Source organism: Apis cerana, linkage group LG12, assembly GCF_029169275.1.
Source record: "Apis cerana isolate GH-2021 linkage group LG12, AcerK_1.0, whole genome shotgun sequence".
NCBI lineage: Eukaryota > Metazoa > Arthropoda > Insecta > Hymenoptera > Apidae > Apis > Apis cerana.
In genome coordinates, this window is record NC_083863.1 from 5424325 (window position 1) to 5446504 (window position 22180).

The 22180-nt window shown below is 38.0% G+C and overlaps 1 protein-coding gene, 1 long non-coding RNA gene and 1 pseudogene across 19 annotated transcripts in view; 1 reads left to right on the forward strand and 2 right to left on the reverse strand.

The window, feature by feature from the left end:
• Positions 1–22180, reverse strand: part of LOC107995510 (disks large homolog 4) — a 394817-nt gene that overhangs the window by 64564 nt on the left and 308073 nt on the right. For 11 of the 18 annotated variants that reach the window (XM_017053066.3, XM_062082704.1, XM_017053064.3 and 8 more), the window contains 4 exons: positions 15141–15416; positions 13285–13497; positions 10271–10433; positions 7649–7784 (listed from right to left, as the gene is read on the reverse strand). In XM_017053066.3, the coding sequence (XP_016908555.2) occupies positions 7649–7784; positions 10271–10433; positions 13285–13497; positions 15141–15416 (788 nt within the window). The remainder of the gene's footprint in view (positions 1–7648; positions 7785–10270; positions 10434–13284; positions 13498–15140; positions 15417–22180) is intronic. The other 7 variants (XM_017053076.3, XM_017053075.3, XM_062082705.1 and 4 more) reach the window with 2 other exon arrangements.
• LOC114577939 (uncharacterized) overlaps positions 16375–22180 on the forward strand; it is a 28515-nt gene continuing 22709 nt past the window's right edge. The window contains exon 1 of the long non-coding RNA XR_009832128.1: positions 16375–16697. This is a non-coding gene — a long non-coding RNA (uncharacterized LOC114577939). The remainder of the gene's footprint in view (positions 16698–22180) is intronic.
• LOC114577220 (uncharacterized) lies at positions 17333–19527 on the reverse strand (annotated as a pseudogene).

Here is a 22180-nt window from a genome sequence, read left to right on the forward strand (position 1 = left end):
CCCGCGCTCCAATCGGGATCAATATGTTCCCCGGTCGTGACACTGGATCGTCGTGAAACGTTGTGGAAAACTCGCGGCGCCTTGCACAAGGTAAGGACGATAAATCTTGATTTCGAGGCATTGATATGCCTTGCTGTGCCTCGAGGAAACGCTGTTGGAAGCGCGACCGAGATCGATGGATCCCGCTTCACGGGGGATAATTTCGAACGGCGGATGCAATCCAGGGCAGACGATACTGTCGGGATCCATCCACTTTCGATGTCCCTTCCGGTTCCGCGTGGCTTTATCTTGAACCGTCTCGCGATTATTGACTGGTTTCCAAACGAGGCGCCATTATCGCTTTGCGTTTCTGTACGCGATCGATGAAGGGGCGTTTTTTAACGAATGATGATACGGAAATTTGGAGATGAGGTATGTAGAGATTTGGTAAAATATTCGTACGTGTTATTTGAGAAGTATATATATGTATATTTATTTTTGTTATTTTATCATTCCATATTTGAGTGTATTTCTCTATGTTTCAGTGTTAACATCTTGAATTATTATAACTCGATATGCGATAAACGATATCTCGATCGTTGTATAAATTGTATCAATTGTATCAATTGCGGGGAACATATTTAATACGAAAGATATTATATCGGAAATTCCACGATCGAGATGAAAGTTGTTTAATCGAAGGAAAATGTTATTCGATCGATTGGCAGACTTCAAATGCCAGAAATGTTAAAGTGGAAAGTCAAGTGGAATTGGTTGATCTTGATCTCGAATTCAACTATTTTTAAAATGCAAATCCTATTTTTTTTTATGATAATATAATGTACACGCATAGATATATAAATATATTTTGCTCGTGAGAGAATTTATTTTCGAGGAAGGCACGATACAATAAATTTAACGTTTAACATACGTGTGTATGTTTTACATGAGTGTAATATTAATCATAATTTCTTTGAAATTCTTTCTATCAGTTTTATTTATTATACTTTTTGAGTTCAAAAATATTCAAGATTAATCGAAACACGAAAAATAATATGAAACAGTGAAATAGCCTTTAAGGATGATCTAATTCTAGACAAAGTATAAATATAATAGAAAAGAAAGAGTGTCTATTGAAAATTCAATCGTTTGCTAAATAAAAAGCAGATAAAAAGAATAATAAAATACAAAATATTTAAAGAAAGTCTTTTAAGAATTCTTTTTGATAAAGATTGTCATTTAATCTTGATATGCTAACAGTCAATCATTTCAGAATATTGAAGAACATTTATAAATGTCATTTAAAACGAAATGGTAAAAATTCTGCATGAAGTTAAAACATTAAAAGATTTCAACGAATCACGATGCCTGAAGAAATTAACAGTAATACAAAAATATCAAGATATAATTCCTCGAGAATTCGTAAGCTTCGAATTCTTTATCATTAATTTAACCAAAAATATTTCTATCATTAAATCTGTTAAAAGCTTTAATTCTTCCTTTCTCAATTTCGAGAATTAATCTCGAAACAAGATATTCGAATTCTATGTTTCCACGAATTTAAAAACTCAAATCCACCCCTAATTCCAACTGTATTCGAGAAAACAATAAAAACGGTATTATTCTCGGATAAATTCGTAGAGAGACGTATTAGAATATTTTTCCATTAATATCGAGGATAATAAGCGGGGAGGAGAGCATATGTAGCCTCGTCTAAGGGTGGTTTCGCTGTGAACAATTTTCCACGAAGGGGGGAGGCCGCTATGCATCGAAGAATAATGGATTTTCCGGCACCAGACGATCCTCCATTCATGCGAACGGGCTAGGATTTTCCACAGGCTTCGCCGAGAGAAAAGCCCCGCGAATTTTTATCTCCTTCTTTTTAAACGCGACACCCTAGAACCGTCATTGTTCCCCGGCTCCTCGCTTCCTATCAAATTTTATTCGCCATTCCTCCTCGCCTCGACTCTGTTGCAACGATGACGCCTTCCATTTTCTAATCCTCGGCAATTTTTCGTTGTTGCTTCAAAACAATCGAACCCCTGCGACGATATTTCTTTTCGCGATCGTCTTCAAAACGATCCTCGTGTTATAACGTTGGATAAACATTAAATTAGAAGCCAAACTATCTTATACAATGCAACGACGAATTTAATCCCCGATACGATTAAAATTTTAACAGATTCCTCTTTTATATATGACAGCAAGCGAGAAAATCGTTTGAGAATTAATATGAATATTAATTCTTTTGTTTTTTCAATAAAAAGAAGGAAGGATAAATGAAAGAAGACGAACGTGGTATATAGATAAATTTCATTTTCAACAATAGAATAGATATCGTTACGAGATCTTGTGCAATATTACGAGGATGAAAGAAGATGGGCAAATTTCGAATTTTACCTGGGAATAAATCGAAAATAAATTCGCGTTCGACGTAACGTCGATAACAGGTGAGTTACGGGTTTACAGGTGGAAAAAGATTAATAACGGAATTGGTAAACGCGGATATTTGGTTCTATCTCGTTTGAAGACGGGACCAGATGCGACCAAATATATATCTCTAGATGTGCCAGATCGATACCGGAGGTACCCGTGTATTACGTAAGCGAAATTGTCGAAAGCCAGCAAGCTCGCTCGTGACCCAGGCTTTGACCTTGGCCTGCATTCGAGACCGCCGCTGCAGATGCACCAACACGAGTGCAGCCGGTTACACTGTGTCGCGCATCTGCTCCGATCGTTGTGTGCGCGTTATTTGTCGGGAAGGAGCGGGCTATCGCGCGTTTCAAAATCTGTCTATGATTTCGTCGGGTGATTTCGTAGACAGAAATGTATTTATATTGGTAAGTTTTGATTATTTTTTCTTTTTTTTATTACTCCATTTCGTGCATTTGCTTCCGGTATGCAATTTGAAAATGATTTGATGAAAAATTAACTTGCCAAATTTTAAACTCTTTAATTTTACAACAATTATTTATCAATTACTTTTAGCCTCTTTTTAGATTTCTTTGATTCTTACTTTCATTCGTTAAAAAATTTTCACGTGGAACGAACGTGGAATTATTTTTGAAAACTCCTGTATATCGAAACGCGAAAAGAATAGAGAGTTTTTCTAAAGTTTACGTGCCCGAACTGTGTGTGTGTATACGTGTGTTTAAGCACACGTGCGCGTTCGTGGTTGAACAACTGCATCCGTGCCAAGAATTCACTTCTGCTTTATCCCTTTCGAGGGGGTGAGGTTGACCCCCTACATAGCACTTCTTTCACAACTACTGTGCGCAAACCTGTGGATATATTCTGAACGCGGTAGAAAGTTTCCGACTTCCGGTTTAAGTAAACGTTCCCTAAATACCAATAATACACAACGATCCTCTCATCGTTGCTCATCCAAACAATTGCGTTGATAATCTCACGTTTGTATACCGTTTGAACAGAACGATTTGCTTGCCACTGAATTCCAATCACGCTTCTTCTATAAACATAATCGCATAAACATATTTCTGTATACGATAATTCGTCGATGAAGAGGAGCTGATATCATCGTTATCGATATTAATTAATGTGACCAGTGTTGTACAACAGAGATAACCGTGCTTATAATATTTACATGCGCTAAAAAATTGTATAGGAATGTGCATCGCTGGTGTTAGATGGCAGCACAGGTTTGAATCCAGTAAAAAAAAAAAAAAAAATAACAGAGGATCATCTTATCGTCAGTGTAGAAAAATGATGTAGATGTATTTAGAGAATTTCATCGCAAAGATGCACTCTCCCTCTCTCATTTCGTCTCTTACGTCATCCTCATATTGACACATCCTCGTGAATATTATAAATTTCGATTGGAAGAATAAATTTCTTCGTTAAAATCCATTCAGAGGAAACTGCAGTACAATTACACAGTGATTTACGATTCCCTTTAAATCCTTTCTCTGCTTGTTTCGCAAAGAGAAAAATGCATGAAAGGAAAACGATGGAAAAGGTGGGACATCAAACGGCATATGCGATCGGCGTTGCAACACGCGCGCATACAGGGAGCTCCAGGTGCCATCCAGAATTTATTGCGCGTTTAATGAGCGTCAAATCCTTCCGTACGAGATATATGAGGATTAGAAAATCATAATTCTCAGCGATTAAACATGAGATATTTACAGAAAGGATCTTTCCTTCCCTCTCTCTCTCTCTCTCTCTTCCTCGTACGATCTTAATAACGAATTTTCGTTTCCTCGATAATTAATTCCCGGAGGGGGAGAAATTAAACTAATCCACCCTTGCTCCTCTCACGGCAAAAACATTTACTCGACAATTTGGAAACGTTAGGCGAAATCCCTGCGTCCTACGGGGTTAAATGAAATTCGAATAAACGCCGAAGCATCACTCCTGGGACGGGCGAGAAACTCTGTTATTTCCCTTTGAATCCTGCACAATCCTTGCAAGAGGTGAACACGGTTGAAATTTTGTATGATGTTGTAAGTTAAGTTTATTATTTTAAATCTGTATTCGTAATAGCGAGAGAATGTATCCCGATGAATAATTATTCGAGGGATAATAGTTAATGTTTTTAATGATTTGAACGTGTGATTTTATCATATTTGGAGAGGAGGAATTGTGAATTATTCTTGATTGAAGGGTAAATACACGCTTCAATTAACTGTGAAATTATTATCGCATCCGTTTGGATACGTTTAAATGGATTATAAAATTTGTCGCAATATAATAAATTTAATTACAATATTAATAATTTTGAAAATTGAGAAACCCGAAGCACGATTCTTGATCATGTTCTAGCGTTAATAGGAAATGATCGTTTCGTTTATTATCGTAGGGAAGAATTTATAGCACGATCGATTCAATTTTAACTTCTCGTTGTTCCGCGTTCCTTGATTGTTTTTCGGTAATTCGAGGCAAGTCTGGGAAAATACGAGTTGCATCAAGAAGAAAAACAAACGGCGCCAATGGGGGGAAAGCACGATTCGATAAACGCAAAGGGAGAAAGCGGAACGTTAGATTGATATTTACCCGGGTCTGTAGCAACAATTCCGGTGTCGTTTAAACATCGATTAACTCCATCAACACGAAAGAACTTTTAGAAACATCTTTTATTTATAGTTCCATTCCATTCCAACCTTTTCGTATCCCTTTTGTGTGATAGGTAGATAAATATTGTAGTTGGCTACAAGGAAGAGAAGCGATGTTTGACAAATATCCACAGACTACAAACTATTGTATCGAGCTTGTCTCATTTATTTATCGAGAAAATTAATCAATAGGAATATTATCTGGTTGGCACGCTTTGAAATTTCAATTTGGCGAATATTTATTTTCAAATTGCTTGGACTTTGAACTTTCGATCAATGCACCTCACTCGTCATTTTCCAATTTTATTCACCGACATCCAACTTCTCTTCCAAAAAAAAAAAAAACGCAAATTCATAGTTTCTCGTCGCTGCAAAACAATCCCCATTTCGAAGAGAAATCATCTCTTGCAATCTCGAAGAAGAAAGGGGAGGCTGCTCGAACTTTCAACGAACTAAGTCGAGTGCTAAATAATTATCCTAATTCCGTCTAAGGTGTGCGCGACTCCCTCCTCCCCCCATTTTGGCCAACGCCCCGTTCAACCCAGGGATAAATTACCATCCTGGCGTAATGGTTCCGGCTAATTTACGAAGGTGGAAATTAAAGTTTTTTTCATAGATCTCCGTCGATGCTCGTAATAACTCGCCGTCCATACACCACCCTTTAATTCTAATTCCCTCCTCTCCACGCCATTTTTTCTCGCTGCTAACCCTATCCCCCGCCTCTGAGAATCGTGAAATCCGATTTCTTTGAAAGAGGCTCGAAACTTTAAGGGAGTAAGAAGGAACGATGGAGGAACTTAACGACCATTCCGTTAAATATTGCCGTGGATGGAATATTTCATCAAGCGAGGAACTTTCATCCCCTCGATTCAGACGCATCCAAAGCTTCTTCGACGAAAGATGAGAGATATTTCCTTGGACGAAGTGTCCCAGCAGGAAAAGAAAGAGTGAATTCGAATTTATATTTCGGTATCCTGTTGCGTGTATATATAAGAAACGCGGTTTGACATATTGGGCCAATTCTTAACCCGGAATCTGTTCTAATTTAAAATCGTTTTATAAAGTTTTTTGCTAGATTATAATGGATCATGCGTATAATGGAGCAATACTTTTACATTAACGAAAGGAGTGAAACTTTAAATGCGTAAAGTATTTCAAAGCTCCTTGCATACCTGTATACAACTATCGTTGAAACCATGATTGGATTTTCCTGTATCGTAACTTTTGTGAATTATATACCAAATTGTATCAAATAATACAATTCAATTACGAATTCATAAACGAAGTTGCGACTTACAAATGCCCGACTCACGCAACGATTGTACACGGGAAAGACAGAAAGCGGTGTACGAGAACTCGGATCATTGAATCAGAGATAGCTGGAGGGGTGTATAACGTGTCCAGACCAATTCTGTCTCTGGCAATAGGATCGATTCGATAAGCCCTTAATCCATTGGCAATTAATCCACACAGTGGGCAACGCAACCCCTTCAAACCCCTACAGTTAGCGCCACCTACGTGTAAATGATCGTCGTCTCTATCTGCCTTCGTCCCTCGAGTATTCCTCTTTGTCGCTCGTTAATTCAACAACCTCTGTGACTATATAATTAATCGATGGCCCGTGTATGTTTATGCACGGAATACGGGCCTGTTATTTGTACACGGTATTCACGGTGGTTGTGGCGATAATGAACGATTCTTTGGATTGATTTATAGAGAGCGAAGAATTGAATTTTCATAAGAATATTCATTAAAAAATATTCTTTCTTCGGAGAACAAGGGCACGTGAAAATAATAAAATATTTTTACCTCTTTTTCTTCTTCGTTAATAATGCTAATTCTATAACTGTGGCTTAATATACTCAGTTTATAACATTAATATTATTAGTTAGTTTAAATTAAACGCAGTGTCTTTCCAATGATATGACAAACACGTTCATATTTGCTACATATTTTCCATTATCGTATAATATTTCGTTTATCGATAGTACGGACGCTAATTGCAAAATTGCTCGTTAATTATATAAATAAACAAATATTTAGTCCAGGTATCGCAATTCATTAACCAGATTATACTGAATCGATTGATTTTCCACTAATTTCATTTCGGTATGGTATCGACAAGTCTGAACACTATGAAAATTTAAAAAAAGTTTATAATTTTCTAATTAATTCGATGATTAAAAGATGATTAATTTTCAACATAGATATAAATTACATTTCAACATCGATGTATTGTTTAACACGCCATAAATATCTGGCGCGAGTTACAATGAAACTAAAAAAGAGGAGAAAGAAGGAAGAAAAAAAAGAAAAAAAAGAAACATCACGCGACGTTCGGATGATTCGTTTCAGAAAGAAGCGTACGTGACATTCTTTTCATAGTTTCTTATTTTTCGAGGCGAACGAAAGAGTTTCCGCGGGGGAGAGGAAAGGCGACAAAGAGATCATGGCGTAGAGAGAAGGAGAGAGAAAGAGAGAGAGAATGGTTCGAGAACAATTGGATGGAGGAAGAGATTTGAAACGAGAGCAGCAACGGGAGAGGGCCCTGGTACTTTGGCCGTAAAGAAAGGAAAGCATACTTTGAAAGAACTCACCGTGATACGTCCTCCTGAGAAACTGCTCGTGGCGTGGCCGCTCCATGGAGAGCAAGAGAAGACGCGTGACGTGATTCCTGTGAATACGGCAGCGTCGAGTTGTTCTCCAGCGCTGACACGGAACCATTTTGTTTTCCTGTTCACGAGAGAAATGAATGAAAAAGGGGGATATAGGTAATTCCGAGGGTCGATTTTTTCGATTAATTTAATTTTTTAAACGCGTAGAACGATGGAAAAAATCGAGGAGAATGCAAATTGAATTTTGAATTTTTATTTTTTAATTATAGTAAAAGCGTAATTAATGTAATGTAAGTAAAAAGAGTTCTGCACATGAAATATTTTTTAAATTTTTCCAAAAACGGATCTGCACTCTTTTTTAAGTTGTGAATTATTTTGTCGTTCGTTTTTTTTTTTTTTTTTTTACATAATCATAATACATAAGCAATAATCATTTAAACAACTATTTTATAAATATAAATTTTTTATAGAAAAAATATATGTATCGTATGATGCTATTTTTCGTTCGCAAGAGATTAATACCGGAAATTCGTCAATTAAAGTTATCAGCATATAAATGCCGAGCAAAGATAACACGTATATAGAATTGTAATTGAAACATAACTCGGATAAAAACGTATGGTATTGCTTCCGCAATTTTTGACCGTATTCGTGCTATTTCTCTCGTGTGAAACGTAGAAGAGTTTACGAGCTCAACTTTACGATCGTCGTGAATAAGTTACGCTCGAGGATCGTTGATGTGGACAGGAGGATAACCGGAGGGATCGAAAATTCATTCGAGTGGAGGGGATGGAAGAAAAATCCACGTGTTTATCATTCGCAAGTGAGACCCTTGAGAATTTGCGGAAGTGGATTATGTGAAAAATTATTAACGAGGAAATCGATCGATCCTGAGTTGTATATTCTTGGATACACCAGACAATTTTCCATTTGGATAATTATTAATTGAAAATATTTTTATGGGATAAAAAAATTAATAAAAAAATTGCACGGAAATTATTATATCGATAAATATATATATATATAACGTTATAATTGGTTTTACAGCTACAGCGTGGAATGGCGATTAAATTTACGGCGATATAAACCGCGAATATAAACATTGTCATTGATATTCAAAATATATCGATTTAACCGGAGTCGTGTTTCGAACGCCGAGCAGAACGGACGTGTTGCTTTTCGCTTCTCGCAAGAATATCGTATTATTTAATAAATTAATTAATTTCAAATAAATAATTGCAAATTAATTAATCATTGTAATTACAATTTTATAATTGCTATAAAAATTGTATAAATAAAAATACATTATGGAAGAACGGGTACCAATCGTAACAATATTATCACACGTAATAATAATATTTCGTATTTTTCCAGCCGAATTGCGAGTACACATTTTATATAAAAACTTTTGTTAACCCATTGAACGAAGTAAAATATTAAACACAATTTGAATATTTATGTAGAAACAAAATCTTAAAATTTTTAAATAAAAATTTATGTATAATATTTTAAGCAATTCTTACGAATTGAAAATGACATCGTGTAAATATAAGTAAAAAAAAAAAAAAAAGAAACTTTTCATATTTTTTAATGAAGAATCTGCTTTATATCACTTATATTTAAATTATATTCAATATTTGTTTATTATTATCTTTGTAACAAAGGATTTATAAACAAACTTTGAATAAAATAATAATAGAAAAGTGAAAAAAATAGCCTGTGCAATATTACATTCGAGGAATATTATTTTAATATCATCAGAGAATATTAATTTATTTACTTTATATTCCAAATCGAATTTACATACGAGCTACTGAACATTTACATACTGTAAATTTCATATAGCTTCCGTAATTCGCGCATTATTCCACTTCTATCTTCATCATAATGCATATTGCGCGGTATGGATACGTGTGTAATAAGATAAATTCGTTTTTTTACGACTTCTAGGAAAGCATACTTCCACGCGTAATATCCCAAATAAATTGTTATCTCGAGAAAAATGCACGTATACACGAGAAAATTTGATAAATCAACATTTTTTCCAAATTTTAAGAAGTAAAAACCGATCAAAACAAAATTTTAACATATTATTTACATTAACGTATCTTTCCTATTTTCACAAATTCTTTCTTTTATCTTCGATCCATTTTTAATTAACCTTTAGCTCAAAAAAAAAAATAGTGAATTGAAAAGAATCGACCGACATTTAAATTAAGATACAACAAAAATCGTTCATCCATTCCAATCCAAAAAAAAAAAAAAAAAAAGAAAGACCGCTTCGTTTTCACAATTTTTCCAAAATTCTCGCGTTACGATCTAAACTAAGGAAAATGATCGAAAAAGCAACGTATCCGTTCGGCGAGAGAAAAGAATTTCGCGAGTGGAGAGAGAGAGAGAGAGAGAGAAAACCTCCACTTCCGGTGGACACGAACAAAAGTAACGTTTCTTTCGCGTTGCGTGAAATATTCATTCGTTTTCCGGAAGGCAGTGGCATGAAAAGATCCGCCGAAAATGTGCACGATATAAGGAGGGGGAGAGTCGTGGACTATGAATCTAACGGGTGGTGAATAATGTATGCTCGAATGGGATTGCAGGGCTTACGTGGTTGCGGCGAGAGCGAATTGTCCGAGGCTATTGGGGGTGGTGGCGGCGGCACGATTCCGGTTTCCGGTTTCGCCACGAGAAGGACCACGCGATCCTGGGTCGCCTTGAGCGTCGCCACCGCTTCCTCGTGCGTCACGTTCTCCAGGTTCTTGTCGCCCTGCTGGAATCAAAGGAATCCTCTTTTTATACTCTCCACTCGAGTTGCTCCACGATACTACACACACGACACTACAACTCGATACCGTTGAAATGCAATTTAATTTCATCGGGGCTTGCCTTGAAGCTAGCTTTCCTCTCTTCTTTTGGCTTCCGTGTTTGATGACCGGCGTTTTAGAGAAATTAAGGTCAATCACAAACGTTTAAGAGAGGAAAAATATCGATTTCGATTTTTTTAATTCGAAATTTTATTTTATTTTACTTTCGTTTTTGATAAATTATCGATGGATTTGGTTATTATTGATTGTTTTTTATTGTTTTAATTGATTAAATTTTAAATGGAAAAATTTTGTGCGTCACAACGGATACCGAAAACTAAATTGTAAAGTAACTTAATTAACAAAAAATAGATATTTTTTTAGAGTAGAATTACAAAATCTCACGAATAAATTAATTGTTCGAATAATAATTTATTCTCATTTTTAACATTAATTCTTCTGTTTCAGTTTTCCACGACGAAAATGGATAAGAGCGAAATCGACCAAGGAAAAAATATGAAAAGTCGTTCCCTTCTGGAGTATCGATCAAGATATTTCAATAACGATAATCGATTTTCTATTCAATTTCTCCCGTCAATCATCGTTTACCTTTTTACACCTTGAGATGGATTATCGAACAAATATCGCGAGAGTTGTGCATTCTTCACTCGTCACCCTTATTAAGGGATGAAGAGTGTAAAACGTCATCGGCGATATCTCGTTTCATAGGTAAACGAACAGAGAAGGATAAAAGATTCGGTGAAGGATTAAAATTTTATTTTATTCTGTGTATGAAATATTCAGTTTATAGGATATTCCGTAAAAGATAACAGGGAAGAGAATTAATGTAGATCGGATTGTGGATTTTTTTTCACCTCGCGATAAATTAGAAGATAAATATCCAAGCGGCTAAACAAACAACGAGAATAAATTTTTCAAGCGATCGTATCTTTTCATTCCTGTATTTTTTGTTGTGTGTATTTTTTTTTTATTGTACAACAAAAAAGTTTGTTCATATGCGAATCTGTCGAAAAGTTGATCGCTATTTTCTATTCGGTAAGAAAATATTTCATATATACATTCTTTCAAAACGTAATAACGTAGATATTAAATATTTTATTTTTCAAATATTCATTTCATTTTTTAAATATCACTCTTCAATGGTGAGAAACAAAGCAAAATTTTAAAATGCGAAGGATTTAACTCTCTCTCGCCTTATTGTAAAAAAAAATTCTTAGAAGAGTGCTGAAACTTTAAGATCTTCGATGTTATTCTCCCAAAAACAAAAAGAAAATTGCTCTATTTATAATCCGCTGTGCTCTACGAATTTCCATTAAAAATTTGATAGTTTTCTCTGTAAAGTGAAGCTCGTCCAAAAACAAAGTTTTCGATCGAAAAATAGAATCGCTGGTAATTATATGAAGATACACGATATAAAAGAAAAAAAAAAAGGACAATATTGAAGTTTACTGGACGTGTCATAAACAAGTGACGAACTTTCTGCTTCCTTGTTCAAATGTATGCGCAATCACGCGCAAAGTTAAATCGACTTGCGATCCATCCTGTCTGCGAAAACTTTGGAATAAATCGTTCCACGAAAGGAGTCGAAAGAAGCTCAATCTATTCACGACAAGTCTTGTTGTTCCTTTCTTCTTCCTCTTTTTCTAAACAGTTTATCGTAACTTTGTGAGAGGCGCAACAACTAATAAACCCAAGACTGGGAAAATAAGTGATTTCACTGTTGCGATTTTCTTCATCCATTCTTCGAAATGGGCACGTAGAATTTCTAAGACCTCGTCGCGTACCTCGCATTGAGGCCCCTGTTTCGCGATTTTCACGATTCACGAATCAACGAGGCCGGGTGTAACCGCTTTAATCGCAGCTTTTTCGACCAGCCAGCCTCTCGAGAGGCTCGCGAAGAAAAGAGAGCTCGTCGATGCGAAAAATCGGGAACGAGGGCTCTCTGCGCTCTCGCGACCGTTGCAACGAGCCGTGGATCGTTGATGGAACACCTATCAATTACTCGTCGCACATCAAAAACCACTCCGATCTATTTTTCACGTGGCCCTCTCCTCCGCCGTCTCCCGTCTCGTGGACAACCAGGATGGATCGAGGATTTTTCTGAATTTCATTTATCGGCTTCAAAACTCGTTTCGATTCGAAAATTCAAATTATTTGAAAGTGAATTTACGAGATAGATTTATCGAATATTTATCAAGTTTTGAAATATCTTTGGAGGATTTCCCCTTCTAAAAGTTTCCCCTTTCGAGGGGATTTTATTATTTTGTTAGTGGAGATAAAGTTGGAGATGAAGTTGGATAAATTGTGCTCCGGCTACGAAAAATCACGCGATTACGTTTCTTCGCTCGAGTGAAGAATGTATTTCTTCTTTGTTCCCGGCAAACCTATTTTGCATGAAGAATTCTCTAATCAAGAGCACAGTTCCTCCTCTGGCCGGAGCAGAATGGTGTAAAAACCGTGGGATCATCAATCAGATTATAAGAGTATAAATGGCACTCTAACTACGATTGATCTCGAACTACTACTCTCCTGAATATTTTATACAAGCCTTTTGTATAATTTTTACTGAAAAAAATCTGAAATATGGTTCCATAATTGTATATATTATCACGAAGAATTAACTCGATTCGAAGGGATTTTAAAATAAATGATAAAATCGCTTAAGTTACGTAATACACGAACTCGCAAATGGCTAATTATTAATTCAAGGAACAGAAGGATTCGAGGATGATTTTATTATTACCAGGAAACAATGAGAGGGTGGAAGATGGAAGGAGTATATAATTTTAAACTCACCAGAGCATTTCTGACGGCCACCAATTTGTCCCCAACGACAAGACGGCCATCCACTTGTGCGGCACCGCCCTCCATAATTTTCGTTACGTAGATCCCATTGTCGCCAGGTATATGCTGATTGCCGATACCACCGGCGATACTGAAACCGAGTCCCTTGTTACCCTTAATTAGCTCGATTTCGATCAGCTGCGTGTGTCTCCGTCGGCGCACGTACTGGAAATTAATTGAAACGGCCTCTTAAATCATCGTAGATAAATACATCGTGAAAGCAAAAATTTTCTAAAAGTGAAAAATCATTTTTAAATACTTTTGAAGAGAAAACGCCGATCGTTAAGAACAAATTTGACTCGAACGTACATATCTCGATTCATTGGAACGAGGAATTAATTTTTCCCAACTTCTCGAGCAACATGGCAAAACTGAAATTGACAATAGATATAGATCGACTCCTAATTCATCTCAAGTTGTCAACATTCTCAATTCTACGAAACGAAAACAACCGATTGACCGAGTCGAGAGTTTAGGGATCGAACGAGCTCGTTCGTGAATCGCCATTAAATTTCGAGAAATTAAATGGAGCGGCGCTGCATCGGGGATAATTAAGATTTCACTTTCACGGGCTGGGCTCCGTTTACAGCCGAGACGCTGCACGACATAAATTTAATTAAAATCGGCCCTGTATACGAAACGCAGTTAAAATTTCACTTTAACCTTAAGCCTCCTCTTAAGGGCCGCTTCGAGGATATTACGAAGGAGGGGCGAGATGTGAAATAATAATATCTCGGCCCGTAAACGCTTTTATGCTTGCCCTGCGTGCCTATTTTTTCGCCACTCGAAAATGCTTAATGCAACGCAGGTGCGACGAGAAAGAGAGAGAGACGAATTGCGTTTCATCGAGTTTGAAAAAAGAACTTCCACGAATGCGCGCGCACACGTATTAATTTAACAAAATACTACCGTATACTCGTTCTTTCCTTCCTTTTTTTCAGGATCGTTCGATGTTTGGCGGTTGGAATATAATACAGATTCATGGTTTCGAGTAGTTTCTCCCACTTTCTTTAATCGATTCGTCATTAAGGAATATTTAAAAAGAAAATTACAGATACAGATAATTCCGTCCCGATTAATAACAATAATAATCCAAGTCGAAACTATGGAAATTTTATACGACAAAATGAAGTTGCACACGGATGGAAGTGTTATGGATATAAATTTCATTTCGATTAGTAATTGAGATTATGGGCTTATGGGACTTTATGTCGATTTTAAGTGCATTATTTAATGGAGAAATGGAATCTGATTTGATCTAGAGAAATTCCAACGGGACAATCAATGAGCTCCGAGATAGGAACGCCGTTGATGGTGAAAGAATAAAATTAGAATAAAATTTTCAAGTAGTTCGTTACGCGTTCCTCGAATCCTAATAATTTCATGGAATTCCTACTCGTTAAATAACCGATGACACGTCGCTTTCATACGTGAAATCATTTTTCAACACATGTTCGATAAAAATATCCGACGGGATGTTCCATTAGATAATTGGTCATAGGATACGCGGATTATTCTTGCGAAATTAAATGGAAAATTTAAAAGTACCATGATAAGTCGACGTGAAAAAGATTAATAGAAAAGAAAATTTCACATTTTCGAGAACACTCTGCATTATTTCTTCCACGAGCAACCTGTTGTATCAGAGCTTCTCTTCAAAAATCTTAAAGAAAAGCCGCTTATCCAAATCTTGGGATGGGACAAGCGAGTAAAATAAAATCTGTTCGAAGAAATTCTTTGCCGTGCATAAACGATCAAGCGGACGGTCGGAGAGGAAACAGAATAAAGAAAAAAAAAGAAAAACTCACTAGTTTAACGGTGTTCCCTGCCCGTTTGAGCGCGTCGACGGCAGCCGCGTGTGGTACGTCGACTACGGAAACGTCGTTCACCTGGAGTATCGTGTCGTTGACGCGTAAACGGCCGTCAGCGGACGCGGCACCGCCGGGTATAAGTTTCGTGATGTAAATGGCAGTGTCGTTGCCGAAATGTGGATTGTCCGTGCCCCCAGCGATGCTGAAACCAAGCCCGGCGCCACCCCTTTCGAGCACGATCTCCTCGTACTCCCAGTCATCGTCCCCGTTGACCTGTTCATCAAATCATTTTTTTCAAACGTTAAGAAAACATCAAATATCAAACTCGATGTTTAGTTTAATTTAATTAAGTGAAAGAAGAGGCTTAAAAATATAACGATTCTACGATGTTACGAATTTAAATTATGGAGAAAGTAAAAGAAAAAGAGAGGGGGAGGGACAATTTGGATTTAATTTTCAGATAATAGCGAATGATTGAAAAAAAATGTTGTGACGCGATATCAAGGATCGTATCAGTCGAGTATTATATCTACGTGCATTATCTAAATTATTAACCTGTATGAATCGTAATGTAAATATATTGGCGAGATACGTTCGAAACGATAAAAATAATCCAGATTGTTAGAGTAGAAAACGAACGTGGCGAAGGAAAGCGAGGTATTACATAAGGTAATCCGGCACGGATCAATAGCTAATTACACTGGGGACTAAGCACTCCCTTGGAACGAAGGAGTTAATTGATTTTGAGACCCGCACAGGAGTAGATTAGTCTCGAATCCAGATCGATTGTGGTGTGTTGCACACGTTCGTAGTTATTGCTGGAATGGATATATCGATTAATGATGCCATAATCTGTCGTAATTGTGAGATTATCACGGAACAAGATTGATCAAGCCTAAGCGCGCGTCCAACAATTCCGCTTCCCGTTTAACTCGATTATATCAAGCTTCTCGTTCAACCACGTGGAAAAAGATCGCACGCAATCGTTCTTCTCTTCTCTTCTCGCGAGACGAATCAGCCAATAACGCTTCCAGTGATCAATTAAAACGAAAGATCACTTATCGTGAAAATTCGAACCAACTCGAACGATACCATAACCTTTATCTTTAAGGTACTTTTAACTCGCGTGTTCCGTGAGCGACACACATTTTATCGACAACTTATCGACCAGTGAGAATAAAAAGTGCTCTCCATCCAAGGAGGGGGATAGAAGGGTATATCGATGGAAGGAATCTTCGAACCACGCAAACCACGACGCGTTCCCTTAACAAGCGCAGTTGGTGCATCGCGAGTGGCCCAAAGCTGGTGCCACGTACCTGCAACGTATCTACGTTGAACACACGAGAACTGTCCGATAGATAGATTTGTACGAGGTGCATCATCCGCGTATTGCCTGCGGAATCGTGAATTAATCGTCCCCGAATTACCATTCTATGGAGCCCGGTGCACGGCAGATGGAGCGGCCGGCTCGTTAACCGGAAGTCCTCGTTACACCGGCGGAGTAACAGAGTCGTTCGATCCGGGCGGCACGGTTGACGTTACGATGCAATTATGGTAAGCGTGCTACTGTCGACCGGCTAATCGACGATTAGCCAACTGCGTCGGGGTGAATGGCACCCATAATTAATCCGAGTTGCGTTCCGAGGTTAGAAGAAGATCGGTAAGCCTCCGATATCGCTCGTGATGATGGCGATGGTGCGCGATAATGGTGAAATATCGTCGCACACCTGCCGCGTCTGACGTGCGTGAAATGACGAATCAGGAGGGAAGTGACGTTTCATTGGGATGGATTCGGAATGGAAGTCTTCGACTACACTTCGTCGGATGCCTGCGTGCTCGATTTATTACTTTTTATTCCACTTTGTGGAAATTAGAAGACACAAGTGTGCGTGTGTGCATCTTCGTTTGTTAATATTACAACGAATAATCTTGTAAATTCGTTCGTTTTGAATTAACGAACCATTAATGAAGATGCTCTAAAAGACGCTTTACGCGCTGTGAGCACGAAGTTGAGAGAGAGACTGCTCTTAATAAACGACTTACTACATTTTCTGCTATATATATATATTTCAATGACATAAAAATCGTTTCAATATCGTGGATTTATTTCACAACCAAGGTATTTCATAAACGAGGTTAAACAAATATAGAAAACTTGGATTTTAAATTGGAGAAATTGTCGATTTACCATTTTATATGATCCGTTCACCATGGTGGTGGTCATCGTGCGCGTCGATCCAACGTGATTGGCAACATTTTATTTTTAAAACACCACTAAACCAAGAAAAAGTTTATAGACCATCCGATACAACTTTTTGTCCACATTCACTGGAATCCGCTCGAACCTCGTATATATCAGATATATATATCAGATACCAGATATCGCTCGTTGTATCGCCACGTTATCGCGTTTTAACGCGAACGAAAATTTCATTCACAGCCATCGGGGGCTTATATATTCGGGGGGGGAGACGTGTTTCACTCGGGGCCTGTTTCACGGAGAAAAAAAATGGTCGGGTGCTGTTCCTGCCCAGGGGAAAATAATGCATAAATCACGCGGATTATTTACGACGGCGGCAGCACGGCAACGTATTATCAAGTAATAATCAGTATCGGAGCGTTGCGTAATACCGTGGAAAATTCATGTTGGAAGCGGAGATTAATACGGTGTTGACGGTTCGCATAAATCCTCTCAGTTACCTTAAACGTGCCGCGATACCGTGATCGGAATATTTTTCGAAAATTTGTTTACAAAAATATTATTATAGTATCGAAATTTAAAATAATAATAATAATAATAACGAAGAATATAACGAAATTTTTTATTAACTGGGGATTTCTTAAGATTTTGTTTTGTTTTGGAAACAGAAGATAATTAAAAGACACGTATGCACGAGCAAGATTTATTAAGTAATCAAGAGTTTTAGTATCTTTTTGAAATAGCTATTCCTTATTCTTTTGGTTTTCGTTCTTAAACGGGAGAATATTATTAATAATTTCGATAAAGATTCTTCTTTTTTTTTTCTCTCTCTATTTTTATATATTTTGTATAATAAGTTACACGTACGATAATTTCAAAGAGACGAGTTCCTATTCTCGACGAATTTCAATTGATTCTATATACTTTTCCAATTATAAAAGGATACAACTTTTTCCTTGATTATCCTTGTATGAGGATATACGATATTAAAATTTAAGCGAAGTAAGAAAATATTATGGGCAACACAGACCGCGATGGAAAATGACAACATGGATCGTCACTGTAAAATCAAAATATCGAACGGAGTCGTTCTCGGGACACGGAGCAGAACGGACGCGTTCCATACCGCTCCTCGCAACAATTAACTTGGATATTTGCAAACCAATCAAATACTATTATTCCGAATAGAATCTCAAAAAGTCCACCTTATACCACAGCCACCAACCGCATATCGAACAACAAGTAGCCACTCGTAGCCACGACGCGCGAACTTTGGAAGAGGCGCGGATCACGAGGGACGGGTCCACGTGATTTCACACCGCGTGATTGCAGAATCGCACGCGATCGATCGAAGCGGCTGGCCCACGAGCAGCTACGACCACGACTGGAATCGGCGCGAGAGTTTCTCGCAACCAAGGCTCTTCCTCGAAGGCTGGGAAACGCGAAACTGCGACGAGTTCCGGTGACGACGAGTAAGAAGTAACGTTATCCGGTCCCGTTCTCGTTCCTGCGGACACGCGTCACACGCAACGAAACCGTCCACCGTCTCGGCACCGACTCTCGACTGCGCTCGCTCACGCGGGCTCGAGAGCCACGCCAGTCATCGCTATTATAATATTAGACCGGTGGCCGGCTATTTCCAACCGACTGTGAAAATATACCCGACGGCACGCGTGCGGGACGGATTCGATGAAACGAGCGATCACTCACATTCGGGGGATCAGAATCGGGGGTTGGGATCAGAAAATCGGGGGTTGAAGAAAATGGCGGATTTCGCTCCTTTAAGGAACTTTAAATTTTCTGATCTTTGGAAATTGTTTGGATGTTATCACTGATTTACACTTGGAGATTTTATTGGTACAGTTACTATAAAATTTTGAACGATACGGGTATTTTTAGATCGCAACGAAGAAATAAGATTCCGGCAATTTCTTCGATTTTTCACGAGTGTCGTGGTATCTCTGATTCGATATTCGAGATTTTGTGTTTCCAGTATATGTTCTGGATTACGTTATATATGTTCCGGCTTTTTTTCCCGGAGAGTGATCGGTACGAGTATTTTAAGACTAAGTTGAGTAGAGATAAAAATAGAGATTGGGAATCGTGCGCTAAGGAAGTTGTTTCGCGGTGGTGATTTGTTGGGTGAGTTCCATTCCAGATTTTTCTCTTATTATTAATTTTTGAGATTGTTAAAAACATATCCCTTTTTTAAAAAGAAGAAGATAAAACTTTAGACCTACGCTGGAGCAAAAACGTTATATTTTTCACGATGCAACGGGGAATAACAATTAAGACGCTACTCTTTTTTATTCCACGAATTTTTAAATATCCTATTACCAGAATACAATACCTCGAACCGATGAGATTGTTACTCTTTGAACAAGCATCGACTATAATGTTGACTATAACACAGACGACGAGCTGAAAATATACAAATATACGAGAGATTAAAACGATCCGATTTCGCAGGGGACGGATTAATCGAGGAACGCCGTTAGACAGAATTCGAAGAAGTTTGGACGGGGGTGGGTCTCCACGTGGATCAGGACGATAGACACGGTGGCCCCGGAATCTTGGCTCGAGAAACTCCGCTCGGGCCGGATCGTGTGCCGTTCGTGTTTCGAATTAACATCGCGGCACCGAATCCACGGCTATATTCGTTGGCCTTTGTCGGAACGCAACGCCTCGATGGAACACGGGTAAAGATAGCCGCATTTCGTGGCAAATGCTCGCGGTTTTCGGGCCGCGCCGACCTTGAAAATAATTATCGACCATTGCGCGAATAGGTGTGAGCCGATTTATACGTTTCCAAACGGAGCGTAGAAGCGTGTACGTATATATCCATCGAGTGAAATTTCCTTTCGATATTAAAACAAATTTGGTTCGAGTTTCGAGCGACCCTGAAAGTAATTATCGATTTACGACGATTGTATTTTGAAAGGAGCGGCGTGAAATACGTGAATGAAATTTTCTTCTAAAGATTAATTAAAATAAATTTCGTACAGGATTTCGACCGTGAAAATAATTATCCACAGGGTTTATATTTTCGAGGAAATACAATGTCTGTTTCGCGGAATCTTTTTTAGACGGATGATGAATATGAATTATCCTCGTTGTTGATTTTTTTCCTTTTTTTACGAAGAATAGAAAAAGTTTCATTCAATAGAACGAACGTTTCTCTGTTTATTCATTATATATCATGTAAAGATTCTGTGCGTTTTTTATATTAACAGTTAGGCGTTATCACGAAGTTTGCGAATCGAAGAGTCATTTCTATTCTATAATTAATTCCATTTTTAAATTTTCCAGAATATTGGAAGATCGAAACTCGAAGATTCTTAAGAATCGTGTTCCAACGTAGCTCTAAACGTAGCTGCTAAAAATATTAATTTCATCTTCATCGGAATATAATTATCACAATCGTATCCGTTGCCCAACGTTGTCATCGAACTTCCTGTAAAATTCCAACGGATAGTTAAACCTACTTAAACCTGCTGAACATTTAATTAACCCGGGGAAGCTTCTCCCCTCTCCCAATGGCTGCCATCTTGGCGAATAATAAAATTTTCGTGAAACTAGGTGGAATTCCTGTTGGAGGTCGCGCCGACATCCCAAGTCCCTGAAAAGTTTATAGACACAGCGTGGAGAATTCTAGAGTGTGATTCAACGCAGGGAGCAAGGTTTAACGACGAATGAAATTACCGGGTGTATCCGACAGGAATGCCTCTGGCCCTCGACGCCATAAATAGCAGATTCACCTAAAAAAGGGGTTGCAGGCTGGCAGCCGCGTTATTAAGGGCGAGATGACGAGCTAAAGACCATCGACCCGCTCGAGCAGCCTCGTGCAGCCTCTGAAATCTTTTAATACCTCTCCGAATAATGCACGGTTTGACTTCTCAAAATTAATCGTAAAATTAAAAACCTCTTCTTTTCAACAAAGATTTTCCTTTCCTCTTCTTCTTTTTTTTTTTTTAAGTGTAATTACTCTATAGATTTCTTAGGAAAATAAGAGAATTAAGAAGTCAAACTTTCGATATGATTCAAAATTTGAATGAACAATACATTCGTACAATCTTTCTTCAATCGATCTTGGAAAAATTTTCGTGCTAATATCGATAAAGATTTGTTAAATTTAACGATTCCAAGATAGAATCTCAGGAAGGAATCGATTTGCACAATATTCAAACAATTAGCAACGCGTGAATTAATTTTCTCGACGATCGAGACACGTCTCCCCAATGTTATCCGCGATGAATATCACGATGAAACGCAGAGCTTGCTTACTTGCTTGAATATTAATTTCACGCGTCAGAATAAATTCAAGCGACGAGAAATTTGCTTTTAAACTTAATACTTCCTCCTCGACGGGAGGGGGAGGGGAGGCTGGCCAAGGCGGGGATATATATTACATCCCAAGTAACGTAAGCAAGCGCGAGCGCGTAAGGTGCGTGGAAAAGGCGAGAAACCGAGTCGTGTTAAGCGGAATTAACGCGAGAGGTAACTCGAGCCGCGGCGCGAAACACGCAGCCACCTTTTGTCTTACGAAATTAAAACTCGAAAGGACTCGTTTCCTCTTTATATTCCCGGCAGAACAGCGTAAAAGCCCCGCTCAAAGAGCCGCGGACGTTTCATATCCGTGAACGATAGTCAAAACGATAGACTGATCTATCCATCTCCCTATTCTGTTTAAAAACTTGCGTCTATAATTTCCGTTCCGATTTCACGTTGCATAGATCAACAAGAGACGCGATACGATCGTAAGAAAGATTTTCGAGTTGTTCATTCGTCACGAGTTTAATTTAATAATTCGACATTCCCGTCTGCAGGATTTCTAATA